The sequence below is a fragment of the Eutrigla gurnardus genome (genome assembly GCF_963514095.1).
Source record: "Eutrigla gurnardus genome assembly, chromosome: 19".
Taxonomy (NCBI): domain Eukaryota; kingdom Metazoa; phylum Chordata; class Actinopteri; order Perciformes; family Triglidae; genus Eutrigla; species Eutrigla gurnardus.
The window spans coordinates 15,266,137-15,286,122 of NC_139930.1; the positions used below are offsets into that span (position 1 = coordinate 15,266,137).

General features: G+C 42.3%; 2 protein-coding genes across 3 annotated transcripts; both read left to right on the forward strand.

Moving 5' to 3' along the window:
* The first annotated feature begins 331 nt into the window (after positions 1-331).
* Positions 332-4,790, forward strand: ccdc74b (coiled-coil domain containing 74B). Its single transcript, XM_084035312.1, has 7 exons — positions 332-907; positions 1,569-1,616; positions 1,812-1,929; positions 2,791-2,986; positions 3,109-3,209; positions 3,301-3,360; positions 3,496-4,790. Exons 1-7 carry the CDS (start codon positions 616-618, stop codon positions 3,620-3,622), a joined length of 942 nt encoding a protein of 313 aa, XP_083891438.1. The 5' UTR covers positions 332-615; the 3' UTR covers positions 3,623-4,790.
* Positions 4,791-6,628: 1,838 nt separating this feature from the next.
* crkl (v-crk avian sarcoma virus CT10 oncogene homolog-like) lies at positions 6,629-16,077 on the forward strand. 2 transcript variants are annotated; one of them, XM_084034739.1, is made up of 4 exons: positions 6,629-6,932; positions 7,563-7,875; positions 8,347-8,821; positions 13,735-16,077. In XM_084034739.1, the coding sequence occupies exons 2-4, from the start codon at positions 7,565-7,567 to the stop codon at positions 13,867-13,869; spliced, it is 921 nt and encodes a 306-aa protein (XP_083890865.1). In that variant the 5' UTR covers positions 6,629-6,932; positions 7,563-7,564; the 3' UTR covers positions 13,870-16,077. The 2 variants fall into 2 exon arrangements, with proteins under 2 accessions (XP_083890865.1, XP_083890864.1); XM_084034738.1 differs by having other exon boundaries at positions 6,629-7,875.
* Positions 16,078-19,986: the final 3,909 nt, after the last annotated feature.

The window sequence follows — 19,986 nt, forward strand, 5'->3', positions numbered from 1 at the left end:
CTTAATTAAACTTGGGGACCACTGAACACACTGCTGTGCTCCACACGTTCCATGAAGCCACTGGTTTACATTCATTTCAGGTCCCTGTTTCAACAAACAAATGCAATATATTGTATATCAACAATCAATATTTTTACAATAATGAACTACAGATTTATATTTCTAAAACAACTGAAATGATTTTCAGACAGTAAACTGATCATGTTGCTCCCTTAACCGTTTTCAAAAGCGGCTGGTTTTGCCCCCAACAAGTTCCACCAATCAAACGCCTATGTTTAAATGCGATTACCGCGGCCAATCATAAATCAAGGAGGCGGGACTTTTGCGGCAGCTTGGTGGTTGTCACGGCAACTTTATGTGCGAGTGTGGCGCGCGTGTCAAATGAGTGCAAAGGTAATACAGGCTACCTACGCTGTTTACAAGCGGCAGACTTTGGCAAAGTAGTGAGTAGACCGCTGCGGGACGACGGGTTTCCCCGTCGGACCTAGAATAGAATGGTAAAACAACAGTTAGCTCATGGTGCCGGTTTGCTCGTCGTTGCCCCTTCGTGCGGAAACAAGTCATCGTCGCGTCGCTAACAAATGAAGCTAATCGTTAGCTGAATGAGACGCAGCAATGTCAAGTCACAACCTCCCACCGGTGAGGCATTTGCCTCAGTGGACTCGAGTCGGGCGACTCGGGAAGCCCTGCGCCACGCGTCGTTTGCCGGCGAGCCAGCTGCAGCCGCTGCCTGTCGTCCCGTCGGTGGACAGAGGAGTGCTGGGGACGGCGGCGGTGCCCTCTCACGGCGACACGGACCCCCGCGTCGCATCGATGCAGAGGAATATCCAGTTCCTTCAGCAGCAACACAAGGACACTCTGGAGAAGCTCCACGCAGAGATAGAGTACCTCAGACGGGAGAATAAAGGTGAAGAAACCAGTGGCAGCTTTATTCTTAGAGAATTAATGTCGTTTCTACCAGCAATACATATTTCATTTGACGTCACTTGAATATGTAACCTAGTAATTTGGTCGTAAATTATTCATTTTTTGTTAGAGGCCAGTAAAAAAGTGCATTATGGGTTGGTCAGTAGCTGTTTACAAAGTGCTTTACAGAAGGAAAGAGGGATTTGAATAAAAAACACAATCTATAAAAGTTTAGGAGCTTTGAAATAATGTGCCCTGATTTGGCTTCTAACTTTGCTGGGGGGAGGAGGGGTGGATTAAGTAACCTTGGTAATGGATTTAACTTAATGACCTGACTGTCTTCTGAAAAGGTGCTGAAAAGAGAGACATTCAATCTAGGTACAGTGGTTGCATAGCAACTCCGGGGTTTTGATGGTCTCTCGGTGGGAGGTGGACAGAGATCCAGTGTCACTTCACTGAACGGGTCACATGCTGCTCCACATAAATGCATCTTCACCACCCACCAGGAGACTCTCCAGTCATCTATCTCTGCGCCGTCACAGCAGCCGGGCCCCCGTTAAAAACATGGACTGCTTGTCGGGACTGTTCTACAAGTCCGTGCCTCTTATGTGCCTCCCTGCAGTTTGTTGCACACTAATATTCCCTTAATATGGTTGTTGCAGATTTGCAGTATAAGATGATAATGGAGCCTCCCAAGTCAAGTAGAAAAGGTAAGATGATTTACTTTTGTTTTTCTTTTGTTATGCCAATGTTCTTGTGGGATTGGGTTAACATAGTGGACAATATGGAGAGAGATGGATGTTGGATGGGTGCTCCCCTGGTATGAACTGTATTGCCAAATCTCTGATAGTTGATAAATATCCAGGATATCAAACCATCTTAGTCTTGGGTCCTTTTTCTTCTAGGAATGACACACTGTCGGCGAGGCATTAGACCACCGACTCAGGGAGGTGAAGCCCGTATGGGACTCTACCTGGAGGAGCCACTGCAGGACACAAGATCCTCACAGGACCAAGCACTAAGGTGGATTTCATTGCAGCTACATCTGGCTTATTCAATACCCTACCTGCCCCAAAACTGGTGTAGTGTGATTATTTTAGGAATAATTGTTTTTTTTTTTTTTAGAAGCTCCTCACACACATAAAAGAGAGGCAAAATCATTAGTAACATGAATGTGATGAAAAAGCAGGTAGCATTCATTGTTAAGGATAGTCAGATAAGTGCAGACATTCATGTCACGCAACTGTAATTCAGCCATTAAGACATTAAGAAAACACTAATTTAAGTTGCATTAAGATTTTACAAAAAAATGCCCATCTCATGATATGTATAGTGTATTATACTATATACTACGATATATTGTCCAGCTCTAAATGGAATTATAGTAAAACACTGGCATGGCAAAATGGCATGTTGTTACTGTACGACACTGAATCATTTACTGTAAAGCACATAAGGCACTTTCAATGCACATGTCAGATATGACATTAACACGACAGTAAACACACTATTAAGATGTGAAACAAACACTTTACCACATGCGATGGTATACCACAGCTACAGTGTGTGAAAAAGCAAAAGACAAGTTCACACAGATGCGGAACATATGGTTTTGATGTTGACAGATTTTGACTGTTACATATTCTGTTGTAATGGTGTTTAAGCCACACGTTTAGACACAAATGGCAAGTGTCCCCTTTGTGACATTGTTGGCGTAGGAATATCTGGATTACATTGCGTGTTCTGAGTCATTAAAGACACGTGGTACATCTGGTCTTGTCATACAGGAAAGGCCAATTAATCGATTTGAGTCTCTATCCGTAGGCTTTTAAAAGCTTGTATGTTATTTATAATGATATTCTCTCAATGACTACTGGGGAGCAGCATTGGACAGGGCAGCGACATTCTGGGACCTGCCAGGCAGGACCATGTCCCAGAGGTGAAGGGGGGCCTCATTACCTCATTACAGCCTCTACGAATTCAATCCAACCCCTCCCAACCACCACGCGCTCCCACACTACAGGAGTGTGAGGTCATCATCCGGCAGCTCTACAACGCTAACAGTTTACAGTCTCAGGAAGTAAGTGCCCCATCATCAGACAATATGAGTCTATGTTTATTTAGGTATTATCTATTTCTTTTTTATTATAAATATTCATGTGGAAATATTTCACGACTTCTTGTGAACTCTGGGTCACTTAGGTTATACGTGTGAAGGCGTTGCTGAGAGATATCGTTTTGAGCAAGAAAATCACCCCGGAAAACTACATTCTGACCAAGGCCTACCTACTTGATGGTACCAGGTGAAGTAATGACATTATAATTATTTTCAACATTATACTTTACAGTATTTCTAGCATAGTTGTGATAATGTCTCTTTTTCGTACCTCTCAGCAAATCTTCAGAAGATAAGAAATTACCGAAACTTGGTGTTCAAACATTTCCGGAAAAAACGTGAGTAAATTGTTCAAAATTCCACAATATTGGGTTTACTGCTTTTGTAACCAATACGGAGGCTTTTCACCATGCTACTCTTGTCAAAGAGCCGTCTTGGCGTTCTCAGTTGCATCTACATATTTCCTTTCCCAGGACTGCTTCCTCTCAGTCTGCTGTGGTCCTCCCAGCCCTCAAACAGAGCCTCAGCTCTACCATTGCAGAGAGACAGAGGAGGACCCGTGCTGTGCAGAGAGACCGTTTCAAAAGGACGGTGCAGTGACTGGATCAAAACAACCACAGCGTCGGCGGCATCCATCTCAGGACTGGAGCTATTCGTGGCTGTTCGGAAAAAAAAACTCTGTCACAAAAACTGAGAATAGTACAGTATACTTTTGGGTATCCATATGACATATTTATGTCCTTTGGAATCCTTTTTTTGAAAGACATCTATAATGGGTTCCCTAAATGTACTCACATAGGACAGATTCATTTGCACACAGAAAAACGAATGTCTCAAATCAACTGCTGTTCTGGTAGCAAAGAGTGCATTTTAGGACATTTGACATCTCTAATTTCACACTTTCTGCTTATTTTCGTCAAACTGAGTCAGATTTGAGTGATTTTTTTAGTTTGGCTGTCACTGCACATTGTTATTCTGCCAAAAATGATGGTGGAAATGCTGTATTTTAATATTCAAAACTTTCATCAGTGCAAACAACCTTAGTTAGACCCTTAAAAAGCACATTCTATTTATGAGACAGAAGAAACGTACCATGCTTATTTACCAGGCACTTTTTGTATTGGTTTGTATATACATTGCATGGAGCAGTGTCAGGTTTTAACTGGCCAATGTGTTACCAGTCACACACCTAACAACTAAGCACAACAATACAAAACTCTATTAAATTGTCTTAACACGAAATAGGACTGTCTTTTGTTTTTCCTCACAGACTGCTGCCTCTACCTATACACTCGCAGGATATGCTCGGCTTTGGCAATTGTGTTGAGAAAGTCAACAAATTTGAAGGAACCTTGCCTAATTTCATAGCATGAAACAAAACTTAGGTTGGAGTTATGCAACAGCATAGGGCGGGTTAAGAACTGCACACAACCAGGCAGACAGTTCCCAGCACAAACCTGGCTCGGCATCCTCCACATCTAAATCCATTAGAAGGAAATGCATTATCACATTATTATACAGAAACCACGTGTGTTAATATTGGCATACAATTGAATACTCCTTTTCATTTACCACAGCCAAATGGAATGAGATGGAAGTTACTTCATTCCCATCTCGGGATGGCTCCACAATAAATCGTATTTCAAATTTCATCTCATGCTGCCAACTCTGCTTTATTCATCATGATCTTGCAACAGTCTGAGAAATGAAAGTATGAAAAGCAAGACTCTTGGATGCTCCCACTAGATGGTGGTGTTCCTGAATAAACCATGAGCATCCATTAAATCAAAGACTACAAATGTCTGTGGGTTACACACAACTATGTCATGAGTTGCAATAGCTGCAGAAATGTTTTCTTAAGTTTATTGAATTCATATTCCGCAGGGAATTTGTATATTAGTACAAAAATGCTATTATAAGTGTGTGTAAAATAATGGTTTTTACAAGAGAAAACCAAAAATGATTTGAGTCCCTAAATATCAGCATGTTTTACTTATACTTGTGCGGGGGAAGAAGCCGTGTTTGTTTTTGGCCTTCCAATTTGTTGCATCACTGCGTCGTCGTTGAAATGTGGGAATTGGCAGGCATTAGCCATTAAGACCCAGTGGGTGCGAATCTATTAACATTCAGACAGCACTGCAGCGATGAGAGCTGCTCTGTGCCAGCTGCAGCCTCATGATGCATGGTCACTGAGACCTCAGTAACCAGCGGAACAGAGCAGAACATTTAGAAATGTTACTTTCATCAATTAGCAGAAGTTGTCCCGCCATATTTGACGGCTCAGACATGTCATGCCCAGTCAGGGATTTCTAACCCATTCCATGGTTTGTATCACTTCTTATTAAGGCTTATTTTGAAGAACTGCCCCCTCCATTTAAATTCACACTCTGCCTTTCAGCATATTGTGTGGTGACTTGGTTAGGTTCGGGGGGGGGGGGGCTCAAATCGGTGTGTCACAGTCCTGTGCCAGACGATGCTTATCATGAGGTTGACTGGAGGGGAAGTTGGAGAAGAACAGGAAATAATAGAGAGAAATATGTCAATATTTTTGCAGGTGGCACGAGCTAGCCGTTGACTGAGCAAATATACATTAAACACATGATGTGAAGTCGCAGTGAGCTACTGAAGGAATGCATTCTGAATACAGATTTGTTTAATAGGACAGTCTGTGTCCTCGGGGAACGCATCGACAACTGAGTTGTCAGATATGATTGGGTGTGATGTTGTCATCAGATATGAGGCTCGAATCTGCAGTCACACATTATATAATAATACAAGTTTGATTAAACTCTTGGGGGCCCCAGAGCTGTATTATAACATCTCAAATCAGTGGTGGAAAGTAAGAACATACACTTGTACTAACAAAAAGCAAAATGTTACTTTCACATAACGCCTCAGTTTAATGAATCCATGAATAAAACACTGATAAGAAATACTTACAGGAGCAATTTGTCTGTACAGCTGCTTTTACTTTTATATTATGTGGTGCTTAATATTCCTGTGTTTTTAAATGCAGGACTTTTATTTGAACTATTTTAGAATTTGGTATTACTTCTGGGATCGGCTCCAGCCCCCCCGTGACCCTAAATACAGGATAAGCGGTAGAAAATGGATGGATGGATGGGTATTACTTCTTTCATTTATACCATCACGTCGTCTGACTGAGATATGCAGGATAATAGATAATTTGAGATTTACCCATTATTTGCGTTGATAGAAGTTATACTATGATATTGTTAGATATACAATACGTGTGTTGTTTTGTAGACAATGGATGGATATGGTGTTGTTTGGTTTTTAAACATTTTTAAACCGCACTGAAACAATGTGTAAAAAAAGACCGAAATAAATCAGCATCTGCTTTTATGAATGGTGTATTTGGACGTTTGCTGGTTGATGACATCACTGCTTCATCGTTTGTCATACAAAATGTTCTGTAGCTGTGTCATGGAAACATGATCGACACTGCTCTGGGGGGCGTGGGGGGGAGGGGGGAGTGCGCGGCCTCGTCACCCGCCCACCCCCCTTCCTCCTCCCACCTCCCCCTCCAGGCGTCAGTGACGTGCAAGATAGAAAGCGGGACCTGCCCTCCCGTCGCCATTTTTCGGTCTCGTACTCGCACTTCTGGTGGCTCGGGTGAGGGGGGGGACGAGCCGAAATAAGCGAAAGTATAAAATAATAGAACCGTTAGGCCGGGATCCCGCGCGAGCAGTCGGGGATGCATGCGAGCGCCACAGCACGACGTACTGGCACCTGAGATGCACGCGCAGCGGACGAGCTGCTGTTGTGAAATATTTTTTTGTGTGAAGACGTGTTGCGGGCCGCCATTTTTCTGCCGTGCTGCCTCAAAAGTCTGCTTCGACTCGAGAGAGGGGATTCAAAAACGCGTTTCCATGACGTGTGCCTTGCCGTAAGACCAAGAAGACACAAACTAATCCTTTCTTTTCCGACCCGGCGGCTGCTGGTGAGCTTTTCTGTTTGCCGACATGAGGATTTATCAGATGAAAAACTGATACCACCTTTTTCCGTTCTCAGAACTGACACCGACTAAAGGAGATACATTATTAGAGGAGAAGCCGGGTGTTTTCTCGGACCGCGGAACGAAAAGGGGAAGCTTCATTGATCATTTGTTGCTTCGCTCTCCGTCGATGTTTGTCGTTTTTATTCGTTTTTTTGTGCATTTTGGCCGCTCTAACGGCCACTCAGCCCTCGACTGCTGAACACAGGAACCACATAATGTTCCAAAGTTGGATCAAGCTTGTCACGGTCCGTCTCTGAAAACGCCAGGTTGTTTTATTTTTATTTTTTGGGGCTGTAAATCGGGTCTTCAGCCTGCAGTGTCTGTGCAGAAACCACTCGGAAAAACCTCACACAGGAGCTGAAGAACGCCCTGCCCTGCATCTTCCAAAATCCGCCAATTTGCTGTGATTGGCCAATTCCAACCACGCGTACACGTTTTTTAACTTATAGCCTCGGGTGTCTTGTAATGTTTTTTCTAATCTTCTGACTCGTAGACTGATATTAACTTATTTTTTAACAGAAATGTCAAATGCTCGGTTTGATTCGAATGATCGGTCCGCCTGGTATTTCGGACCCGTGTCTCGACAAGAGGCGCAGAATAGGTTACAAGGACAGAGACATGGCATGTTTCTCGTGCGGGACTCGTCGACCTGCCCCGGCGACTACGTGCTGTCGGTGTCCGAGAACTCCAAAGTGTCTCACTATATCATCAACTCTTTGCCCAGCCAGAGGTTTAAGATAGGCGACCAAGAATTCGAGGCCCTCCCTGCTCTACTGGAGTTCTACAAAATCCACTACCTGGATACGACGACGCTGATAGAGCCAGCCCCCAGGTAGGAACGTCCCCCCAGGACCCCTTCCACTGTCTACCACCATTAGCTGGGCAATGCTTGTCAAACAGTTACACCATGATAACATGCAATAATACACTGGGCTTCATAGATATGCGTTACTACTAAGTCAGACCTCGGTACAACATGTAATTTGCCAAATGACCACCACCATTAGCTATGTTTACTTGCATACAGCCGTGGACCTTAACTAGATGGTGCTCAGCACTGAAATATTATATACCATTCCAAATGTGGGATATTTTTATTCATATCTCGCATATAATACATCATTAGTAGCCACAATCACTTTTTCACACTTGTGTGTCCCGTTTGACATCAACGTCAGCTTTTATTGAACAACATTAGTCCCACCATTTCTGAGTTTCATATCATTCACTTGACAGTGGTCTTCTTTTTATGGTAAGCGCATTTTGTCCCCTAACTTTGCCTCCTTTATTATAATCAATCAAGGTACCAAAGCCCAGCGATTGCTCCTATTCAGCCCGTGGGTGTCCCAGAGGACAACCAAGAGTATGTGCGGACTCTATACGACTTCCCTGGCAACGATGCAGAAGACCTCCCCTTCAAGAAAGGGGAGATCCTAATCATCTTGGAGAAGCCAGAGGAGCAGTGGTGGAGCGCCAAGAGTAAAGAGGGACGCATTGGGATGATCCCTGTGCCCTATGTGGAGAAATTGGTACGACCTTCACCTCATCCCGGCCAGCCTTCCCATGGATCCCGCAACTCCAACAGCTACGGGATCCCCGAGCCCTCCCATGCCCTCGTCCACGCCTACGCCCAGCCCCAGACACCATCGCCACTGCCCCCTGGCACACCTGGAGCAGTTATCACCCCTCTACCGTCCATGCAGAACGGCCCCGTCATGGCCAAGGCCATCCAGAAACGAGTGCCATGCGCCTATGACAAAACGGCTCTTGCTTTAGAGGTACTGTGAAATCGTTTATCTAAAATGTCTTTTGTCATTATTCTTTCCCCTCTTCCTCCCTGCCTTTCAAGTAGATAACGTTGACTTATCAGCTGTTTAAATTGTGCTTGGTTATGCTTATTACATTTTGTAGTATTACTCAACATTACTTAGTCTTTATGAAGTGATTCAGGAATCTGCACATTCTGGGGACATGTCTATTTATGCCTTTTGAAGTGAGTTACTTTTGGGAACCCCGTTAGAGTGTGACTTCATCCATAAATCTAAGCCTAAATCTACCCCCTGTCTAATTTTGATGAGTGCAAAAACAGTGTGCTAAGGACTGAGATGAAACCACGCCCCCTTGCGTATAATGAAAGACTATATGCAGCGTTGACAAATATTATGGCTGTAGCAGCTTAGAAAATAGCGATTATGGTATGGGCACTACATTTGACGAACTAACTGTTTATCAGCCCACAAACGAGACAGCATTTGCACCCCGGGGTTCCTCCCCCTCACTGCCCTCTGCTGGGAAATGACTTTGCTGGGAGGCTACTCATTTCACATGTAAGATAGCACATTGCTTTCGCCAGATAAAGTAGATTAGTCCCAAGCAGTCAACTCTCTCCGAATCAGCCTTGCATGATGAGGGCTGTGTTAAAATAATGTTGTTTTGAGCCATTTTCATGAAATGCCAATTTTCATAAATTTGTACAATCATATAATTTAGTTTATTGCTTAAACGTGTGTAAATGTGAAGCTGCTCTTTTTATATACCCAGGGAAGTACAATATACAAAATATTTCAAAAATTGGTATCCGTATTTTAACATCAAAATTCATCTTTTCTTTTCTGTAAAACAGTTTCAAATCCACTACTACTACAAAAAAAAATCTAATGAGACTTTGGGCGACTAGCTAGCCACATGGTCATATAAAACTGCATTTCATCATTCGTGGGTCATAATAACTTACAGTACAGAGAAGTATAGAGAAAGATAGGAAATCTCTTTTACTACCTGAACACTGAAGTGACACAGAGCAGGTTGAAAATCGACAATGTTTCCCCTTTTGGATTTCCGTTGTCCTCCTAATCTAACCACAGGTGAGGGAGGTGTGTGTGTCTGTGGGCTATGCAGCCCAATCAAATGCATTGTATTTGACCGCTCAAATATTCTTGTGAAATGTATCACAGCAGTTTCACTGGCACTTTAACATATTTAGAACACCAGTACATCTGATTTTTCTTTCAGCTGTGCCTTTTTTATTGGTAAAGCAACATCATGCAGTCAATCTCCAGGCCAAGTTGCCTTATGTGACTCATTGTCTCTTAAAAGCGGTGTTTTGCTGCCCTCTCTGGTTAAAAGTTCCAGTCCTGTTTCCTCTCTGACTTCTGTCATCGGGAATAATCAGAAGTGTGCTCTATTGAACCTGTGACCTCAACCCTGAGTGACGTTACAGGGCCAGAAAAAACGAGCTTTGCGTGGCGTGTTCATTTGACGATAGTTAAAGTGTTTGATCTACTTTTTTGCTCCACAAACCTGACTGGGTGCTGTAGTTTTCATGGACCAAGTTAACCAGTCTCAAGTGGGATTTTTGCTCAAACTTTTTTTTATTTTTGCAAATGTCTTAAATTTAGACAGTCAGAGATGAACATTGTCAATAATTCATTACGCACTTAAACATTGGAGAAAAGGATAGAAATTGTCTATTTCGAGTGGGATTTTCTAGTACTTCTTTCTAGCATTTCTTGTAAGGTGAAGGTGCAGGAGTCGGTAGCTAGAAAGGAGAAGGTGGGGAAACACCAGTGCAGCCTATCTTGTTGTTTCTATGTGTCGAAGTGTCACAGCTCTTCTGCAATCCTCCCAACATGTAAGACCATTTCCTGTGTGGTCATACCAAAACACTTCTAACCCAACAGCAGCCGCCCTAGACCCTATCTGCGGCCGATTCATTGTTGTATTACACTCAAACTTTTGGCCTGGGCTCTGGCATCATGCCTGATTCAATGGTGGTTGTTGATAGCAATCGTTGTAAATGAAAGAATGTTGGCTACATTTACACATTGATGTTTGATACGTTTTACACACTATGGTGTTTTTTTTTAAATGATAAATTAAATGCTAATGAGTCTGAGTGGAGCCCCAAATTCTGTGGCTTAGGTTTAATCTACCTGCTAGCCAGCTAGCTGCTAAACGCGCAGCAGCTCCATCAGCAGCACTGTTGCACTTCACAGCTCTGTTGGATTTCCAAGCAGTGCACTCAGGCTAATATAAATCTGCTTTGACCGGGGTAACATGTTGAAGCATGCAACGCATTGCATAATGTGCACTTCATATACTGGGCTGGCAAAGCGCTCCACTCTGATGGCAGACTGAGCTGCAGCGATGCCTCCAGGGGGGAGAGATGAAAATGAAAGGTATCTCTTGGCCTATCTCTGGTGCCATTCACTGCCATCCGAGTGAGTGAATGTCAGTGGATGTAGGAAGTAAACTAGGCCACTACAGCTGGGTATAGTGATGCATGTTTCCCTATGACTCTGAAATGAGGTGTAAATTTGGACCATGAGCAAACTTGGTGAATGGTATTCATGCTGAAGGTTATACCGCTCCCTCAAACGACTTGTGTTATTCATTGCCTCATTCAGACTGACTTTAAAAAATGAGAACAAAATGCAGAGTTGCAGTGAGGATTCCACCCTGTCAGTGTGCTTTAGTGACCAGAATGGCTGTGAGATAAAGCATTTAAACATCCTCTTTTGCGTCACATTTTTCTCAGGCCCGCATTAGCACAGCTCACGTGTCCTGCTGTTGTGAAAACCACATCGGAACTTCCATAATTTGCTAATCCTGCGAATGAAGAGGGGCTGCTCAAACTTGTTCCTCCACCAGTTTCAGAATGATGCTACTTCACATGCTGGCACAAAGCAAAATACTATAGTAGACATGTCAAGGAAAACCGCTGCAAACGTCATAGTCTTTCCTATATTCCTCATGACTCTTCAACCCTGGCTTGAAACATATTACTGAGGAAACCCCTTACTCAATTGCATCTGCAGTGAAAATATACATAGTAAGTGTGTGGGGAAACTGTGATTTATTTGGATCATTATAAATCTATTGTCTCTCCTTTCAACAATGCTACACAATTGAATTTAATCAAACAGTATCTTGAATTTCAATCTTGTGTATTATGAAATTCCTCCTCCAGAAATATTCTTCAAATCTTCAGGCCTGTATAGAGGACTTCAATTCAATGTTGAGCAATCGGTGTCGTAATTACTTTAATTGAGAGGAGGAAGCCACCGGAAATCCTAAATATCAGTCTAGTAGGAAAAAACTAGTAGAAACCATAGTTACTTCCTGTGGTATTTTTGATTTACTGGTTTAAAACGTTGCACTGAAATGCATACCATATCATGTCTCATCTTGTCTCTTCCATCTGTCTCTGTCTTCGTCTCAGAATAGGTCATGGCTTACAGCAAAGAAAAAAAACTTGAGTTTGTAGCGTGGCGAATCAGAGGCCCCTGAGGTTCAAGAAGCAGAAGCTATGAGTCATTAGTCACTTCAGACAGGCAGTCCCCAACAAATTAAATCAGGTTATGTCCTCAATTGTTTTAGGGATTGATTGACTTTTATTTTATTTTTTTGCATCAAATTAGTCTGCTTCCTTATTACTGTGTTCGTAATAGTAAGATATGATTCTTTGATTTTATTGTGGTATTGCACAGTAACATTCTACTTACAAATAATAAGGAAGTACCGTTACAACACGAGTTATAATTCAACACAAAAACATAATGAGACTATCGAAATGTGAACATTTGTGAGGTTCAGCTATTTTTCCACCGTTTTAGTCCTATTTTTGTCTTCTTTATAGAATGGAAGAGAAGACATTCTAGTTTCACTTCATCATGATTCATTCAAATGGAAGCTTTTTATGACTAAGCTGCATTCTTGTCATTCCAGGATGGCAAAAAGGATTATAGTTATGGATAATGTCTAGGATTAGATGTCCTCGTAGCCTCATTCTGAAGTCGAAAGCTACAAATAGTGTGCCTTCACATTTCAATTGTGGTTTTGATGATTGAGACTTTCCCCCTCTGTTGCTGATGAAAAGCATATGGCTTGAACAGATTGGGGTCACATTCAGTGTCACAAACCCATCTGAGCGACAGCTCTGTGCTTCTCTATAGTCTGTTCAAACCATAATATGATGTGGGTGTGGAGATCTGACAAACAGCTTTTTTTAACTGTATTCATCGGTTGTACTGGATGCTGTGTGAGCTCACACGTGCATCCACTTGTTAGTCATTTGGAACAGGTTTTAAAATAAACTTTGGCCATGTGTCAAATGCATTTTCCTTTTCCCTAGGGCTATTAACTCCACTATGTTTTTCTTGTATGTATCAGTACAATGGATTCTGGTTCAGCAGTTAATCGCCAGCTTAAAATTTAAATAAACTCTCTTTTGTCGGCAGGTACACTGAATATTTCATCTTGACACTTGATTGACAACTTCATTGATTGTGTCACAGCAAAAGAAGTAGTGCAGCATGTTCAGGAGTGTGTTCATATTTAAGTAGAAACCGATGGAATTGAATTTCGATCCTTATTTACGGTGTCCTGGGTGGCCAGGATGTTGTAGTGAGTTTGCCGTGTTACACAACTTGAAAAGTGATAACGTAGGCTGGTTGGGTTGTATTTGCATCATGGTCACCTAAACAGAAAAGGTGTATGTGCTCATAACACCGTAAGGCATTTTAGATCAATTCGGCCCCTAAATGTATGTTATTGTGGTATGGAAAACTATAAATATCACTTATTTTAGAAAGCCATGAAAATTACATTTTCACCTTTTTGTATGTAATGTGTGATTTTATTGATGTTCCTGCTCCTCCTATAACTCAGCCTCCTGCTCTTCTGCCCTCAGGTTGGCGACATGGTCATGGTTACACGGATGAACATCAGCGGTCAGTGGGAGGGAGAGGTGAACGGACGTAGGGGTCTCTTCCCATTCACCCACGTCAAAATCGTAGACCCCCTGAATCCGGATGAGAGTGACTGACCCATGGGTTCGACTGGACCCTCTCGCCAGTAATGACCTGTACCTGAATCTGCTGGCTGTGTCCACCTTTCCCGCCAGTGTCACCACGGTTACGTGCTTGCCTGCTTGGGGCTCTACCATGAAAGCGACCCCTCTGTTGTTGCCAACCGTTGCAAGGCTTTCTGACTGTTTACAGCTTTTGGACATTGGTTCCAAACTAAAACCTGACCCCTCTTCTCCCAGGTCCCTTTCCCGTGACTTGATTCCAGGCTGGGCAGTGTTTTTTTTTTTTTGCATTAGTGTCCTATTCATTTCCAGATCACTGGGCATCGGTGTGAGTGTGTATGCATGTGTGCGTATGTATAAGTGTGCATGATCACAGTAGACTTTTACCACATTACATCACAACGTGTCTGTTTTTTTTGTTATTTTTTTATTTCTCTGGATATTTGTAATGTTTGAAATGTTGGGGACTTTAGAAAGTGTTGGTGTGTGTTTGTTTCGTTGACGTGAGAATATTTGTATGAGGTAGGGAACAGCAATATCCCTATGGACTTTGGAGAGCACTGAGGCAATGAGGAGCTAGCCAGTCAAATGTTATTTCTCCAAAACAATCAAGTCACTGTTGTACCTTAACCTTCTCACAAGCACACACATGAACACACACACACACACACACATGTACTGGCCATGAGTTCTTCAGGTTGACTGGTTTTTGATGCGTATGTGATGTGTGACTGGTGTCGGGAGGAAGCAGGAGAGATGGGTTTGTGGAAGATCTAGGTTGTACCTTGGAAGATCCCATCCACTCTTCAACCTGACAAAAGTCTGGCTGACGAGACTTATTTATATTTTGATAAGACATGCCACAGCCGTATGTGATTTTCTTATTTGTGCCACATGATCAACAATAGTTTTTTTTTTTCATTATTATTATTTGTGACATTGAGAAGATGTATGTTAGAGAGGTAACTTGCATGTCCACTTGGTACCTCTCTTCACTGTCTGCATTGTTTTGAACTAAAAAGACATTGCTTAGAGGTTAATACGTTTTTCGTGCCGACAGCACCAAGCACTAGAAGGTATATTTCAACTTTCTGCATAGGAGTGCCACGCTTTTTGAGCAGATTTTCAAAAACATCAAGTCGCATCGGCAGTAGCTTCGGCCAGCACTTCCCACGAGCATCTGACTGCAAGGCTAGCTAAAACTAAAAAACGCATCGTCACAGTGCAGACACGAGGCCTGGGGACTTTGCCACAGGTCAGGGAAGGAGGAAATGTTTCAGCAAGCCAATGAGAATCCCGTCAATGCCTTTTCTCAGAGAGTCCGATAAATGCATCTTTTAGCGCATGCAATTCCCTCTCTAAACGTTGTTTTTTCAATGCAATGTTACGCCTGTCAATTTAGGATTTTAACCAGCTGTATTCCTTTTAATAGTTGGTCTGTGCACAATTTGTCTCGTTATGCAAACAGACTGTGGGAGTAGCAGAACGCATCTTTGTTCTTACTGCGCTGCAACCAATTTGACCAGTAGAAGCAGCAGATTAAATGGATGCCAACCCCTATGAATATCCCCCCCTTCCATCTCATCGCCTTGTGCTTTCCATTCAAATCCGTGCTCTTCACTCAGAGCAATATTGTGCAGCTTTTAGTTGTATCCCAGTTGTTTTTTTATTTTGTCATTTTAGAGTCGGGTATTAAAACCATTTTTTTATTTTTAATTAAAATGAGTGATGTTATTAAACAAGTACCTACAGTGACATTTACAAAAGGGAAAAATGCCTGCTGGTTGCCTCTGTGCATGACCTCTTGGCCGAGGAGATGGTTCTGCCTGGCCAAATGCTGCTTAATGTCATTTATGTCCTTATTAAATCAAGGTTTCTCTTATTTTAGTCCCTCCTGGTGCGTGCAAACAAACCAGTGTAGGTTTTTCCACATCAAACGTAATGAAATCTACTAATTAAGCAATACACCCTGATTATTTCCTTTTCTTAAGGTGAACGTGCTTTTCTCATGCTTCTGAGTTGTTTTGTAATGGCATTAACAGTATTACAGTGCTCTATTCTCATATTCTAGGAAAGCCTGTCTTTTACTTAAGAATTGAAAATTGTGCCTTTTATTTTCATATACCATTTACATGTGTTAATATTTCCCATGGTTAACACCTGTGCTGGTATTGACCCTTTATGTACAGAACAAGTAAATAAAATTTACGTCTACTTCTTTAAGCTTCTCTGTCTGGTATCTCTGTCCTCTCGGTGCATGTTGTCTTTTAAAACAGATGGCTGGGTGTGTGTTTTTTCTTTTTTCTGCAGCAGCCTGGCGTCACAGGTTGTGTATCTAGAGCACAGGACAGTCGCTCATGCTCTAATTTTTGACAGTTCCAGTTTTTGATTCTCGCTGCGCCCAGGAGAAAGGAAGCAATTAATGAATTTTAATGAGGCGCTAATAAAAGAATGTCAGCTGACCTAGAGATGGGCAACGGAAAACTTTTCAAGGGCAATATTTCCGATGGGCATGTTTTGCAACTGTTTGTTCAACACGTTTTAAGTAAAAATCACGTACACTTAAGCCAGTAGGCCCTAAAAATGTTAATTATGTTATATGCCAAAATACCTAGGTATCTTTTGACTGTGCAGAAATATAGTCCTGGCTGATATCGTTGAGAATTAACATACCCTTACAATTCCTTTTACCACTATGTGACGTTGAACTCTTTGAACTAAGAAAATAAATTCTTATCGTACTGCAAGGCATTAATCAGTGGACTCCAGATCAGATGCTTCTGGTGATGGAAAGGCGCTTGTGGGAAACGGGGCTTTAGCTGAATGTAAGAGGATTGCAACCAATCACGGTGAGCTGGATTTTATTGAAGCATATGCTCGATGCGTCTGTTCCCAAGTGTAGTAGCCATGGGCATACATGCATCTGTAGTAAATGTTTAATGTCCGTTGAACTTGTGTCAATAGATGTTATCTATTCCTTGATTTTGGTTTGTTTTTTTAATTTTTTATTGTGCCTTACAATTATTTCATGATGAGGGTTACTGTGCATTTAGTTCTCTCTAACCTTTATCCCTGAATGCCTTGTGCTTCGTGTGAAGGCGCCAGGTTAAATTGTCATTACAGCCAAATCGATGTATTGCTCTCTGAACTGTGATTGGTGGAGGCTGCAGGGAGAATGACCACAATGAATCAAACTTAGCTGAGTCTGACCTCTCCTTGGGGTGTGTGTGTGTGTGTGTGTGTATAAATGGATGCGCTGCACAGTCAATGAAAGCCCTCCTACAGTCCATTACCACCACTGCCCTCAAACCTCAAACTATGTGCTATGTCATGGCAACTACTATGCCGTTGAGTGGTTGGCCCACAGAGAATCTTTGATGTCTAAAAATATGAAGATAATGATTTACGTAAAAACTATAGGACTATAATTCATTTAAGGTAAAATATGTATATTTTTATCGCAGATGACTAATGTCACTGATTTAAATGCAGTAGTACCCTCCTCTGCACTCCCACATGTGGCAATGCATAGTTCAAAGACATACTATACAATGTTTATTTTTGACTTTTGATGACTATAATTAGATTTTTTAAAGAAATGCTATACTGTCTTTTAATGACTTGCTATACAATAATGTGTAATGACTTGTAGACATGCTAAATTACGACTTTTTAGGGCCCGAGCGCCGACAACGTCGGGCAGCGAAGCCCTATTGAAACTGAAGGGATTTTTATTCTTTTTCTTATTACGCAAGTTCGACGGCCTTTTTGGGGGCCTTGTCATATTCAGAAGTTGAAAAAAATTGCCATGCGCATTTGGACTGGCGAAAAATTTGAGATTTCATAGTTGGCCACAAAAAAAGTTGCTCGCTAGCGCCACCTAGCGCCTTGTAAGCCACACCCCTCACACAGTAACTCCGATTGACACAAAATTTGGTACACATGTGCAGGCAAGTGTGCTCTACAAAAAACCCTAAGGGATTACCAAAGTCCGCCTACCGAAATTTTCCGCCATTTTGAATTTTGTGAAAAACCCGTTTTTGCTAATTTCTCCTAAAACGTAGATCCGATTCTCACCAAAATTGCTGTGTGTCATCACAACAAATATTGTTGCGTTCAGAAGTTATAAGCCAATGAACATTAGAGGGGCGGGGCTCTAGAATTCAATACACATAACTCCACAATATTTAACCCAATCATCACGAAACTTGCAGGGTATGTTGAGATATGTCCCATGCGTGACGTTTTTACCAGTGTACAGGAAGTCATTGTAACTTCAGCATACAATGTCCAATCTGCTCAACACTTGCAGGATGTGTTGACATCTCTCCCTGGAACATATCCTGAAAGTTTTATCAAAATTGACCACTCGGGGGCGCTACAGTTAATCAGCCATTTTAGACCCACGCCGTGGAGGTGGCCGGGGACGACAGGCGCAGTGGCGGCGCCAGGGAGGGGCTTGGTTGGGCTATAGCCCCATCAAGAATTGTGTCAGCCCTACCGTTAGCCCTACCATAAAACCACCAAGAAAAAAACAACAACAAAATAACCAAGAAAAGTGCGGAGTTCAACAGCAGCACCACGTCACGTCGTAACGGCATTCAGGCAGCTGCGATGCCAACTGTCACTGATCTGGGTTCATTAACAGACTGTACTGTCCGTACGTAAACGTCACTCATGTGAGCCCGCTTTTAGTGTATGCTCGACACAGAGACAGCAGGCTACTAGTTTGTAAGCTACCTGGCTCTAGCAGTTCGCGTTAGCGGCTTATAGTCACTCACGTTAAGTTAACGTTAGTAAGCTGGTCAAAATTGATCATGGATACATTTGTTTTTAAACGTCGTCGGACGGAACAACAGATGGCGGTGGCGGGCGTGTTGGATAAAACTACGGACGCACCGTTGACACCTGCAGGGGAAGATGACCACTCGGGTCCCGGCTGTTAACGTAACTATTCACGTTTCGCTGTCTCTGTCTCTCTCTCTCACTGTGTGCATGTTTATAGCTGCGGGAGGGTGTTGTCAGCGCCGCCGCCAGGATTCAATTTCAATGTACGCACAGAAACGGCAAATACAACAACAAATGGAAAAATACTTTTTTAAGACAAAATCTAATGTTTTCAGTATCAGTGAAATCAGTAGTGTATATCATGGTGATAGGCCCCGGTGCAAATAGTTTTTTGTGCCCTCCATCCCCGACCTAAACACAAGCGCACGCTTGTGAGCACTCCACGCACGCACACGTGACGTATGATAACTCTGCCGGCCCGGGGAGAGAGACATGCATCGTCTGTATCGAGCTGTATTGTGTAGTGGAGAGGGGCCAACACACGCTATGCGTAATTGCGCACACACGCGCGATCGTCCTCTCAAATGCGGCTGCATCCGGCCCGGTTCAGCAGCATCAATTTTTTTTTTCCACCTTCAAAAAAAGTCCTCCCAGTGCGTACTGGATTCCGGCTGGCAGCGCCACTGGGTGTTGTTATATATTCACATTAAAATTCTGACATTGATTTGAGCCCCACCGTCGTATGAGTTAGCCCCACCGTAGTTGAACCAGAAAAAATACTCTGGCGCCGCCACTGCCTTTGATACATGTCACATCCCCCTCTCTCTCCCATGTTTCCTCTCTATCCACCACTAAATACAAAGGTGTCTATGCAAGAAAATAATCTTAAAAAAAAAAAGCCTTGATCATATTGTTAAAAAAAAGTCATACTATAGCACGTCGAAAATTCACGAATAAGTCAGTCAGGATATATTCATAAAAAAATATTTAAAATTGTTAAAGAGTCATAAAAATCGCTCATCTCGCTTGATGCACCAAGTCTCAGTGTAGTGAGTCCAAAACAGCCATAAAAAGCCATGATCAATTTTTTCAGGAAAAAAAAAGTCATACTATAGCATGTCGGAAAAAAAGTGAAAAATCGACAAAATTCATAAAATGTTGTAAAAATGATGTAAAAGTCCTAACATATGCTTCTATATCGCGTGTCAATCAAAATCTGAGTGTAGTGAGTGCAAAATAGTTATAAAAAGGCTTAGTCATATTCCCCCCCCCCCCCAAAAAAAGTCATACTATAGCACGTCGAAAATTCACGAAAAAGTCAGTCAGGATATAAAAAAATATTTA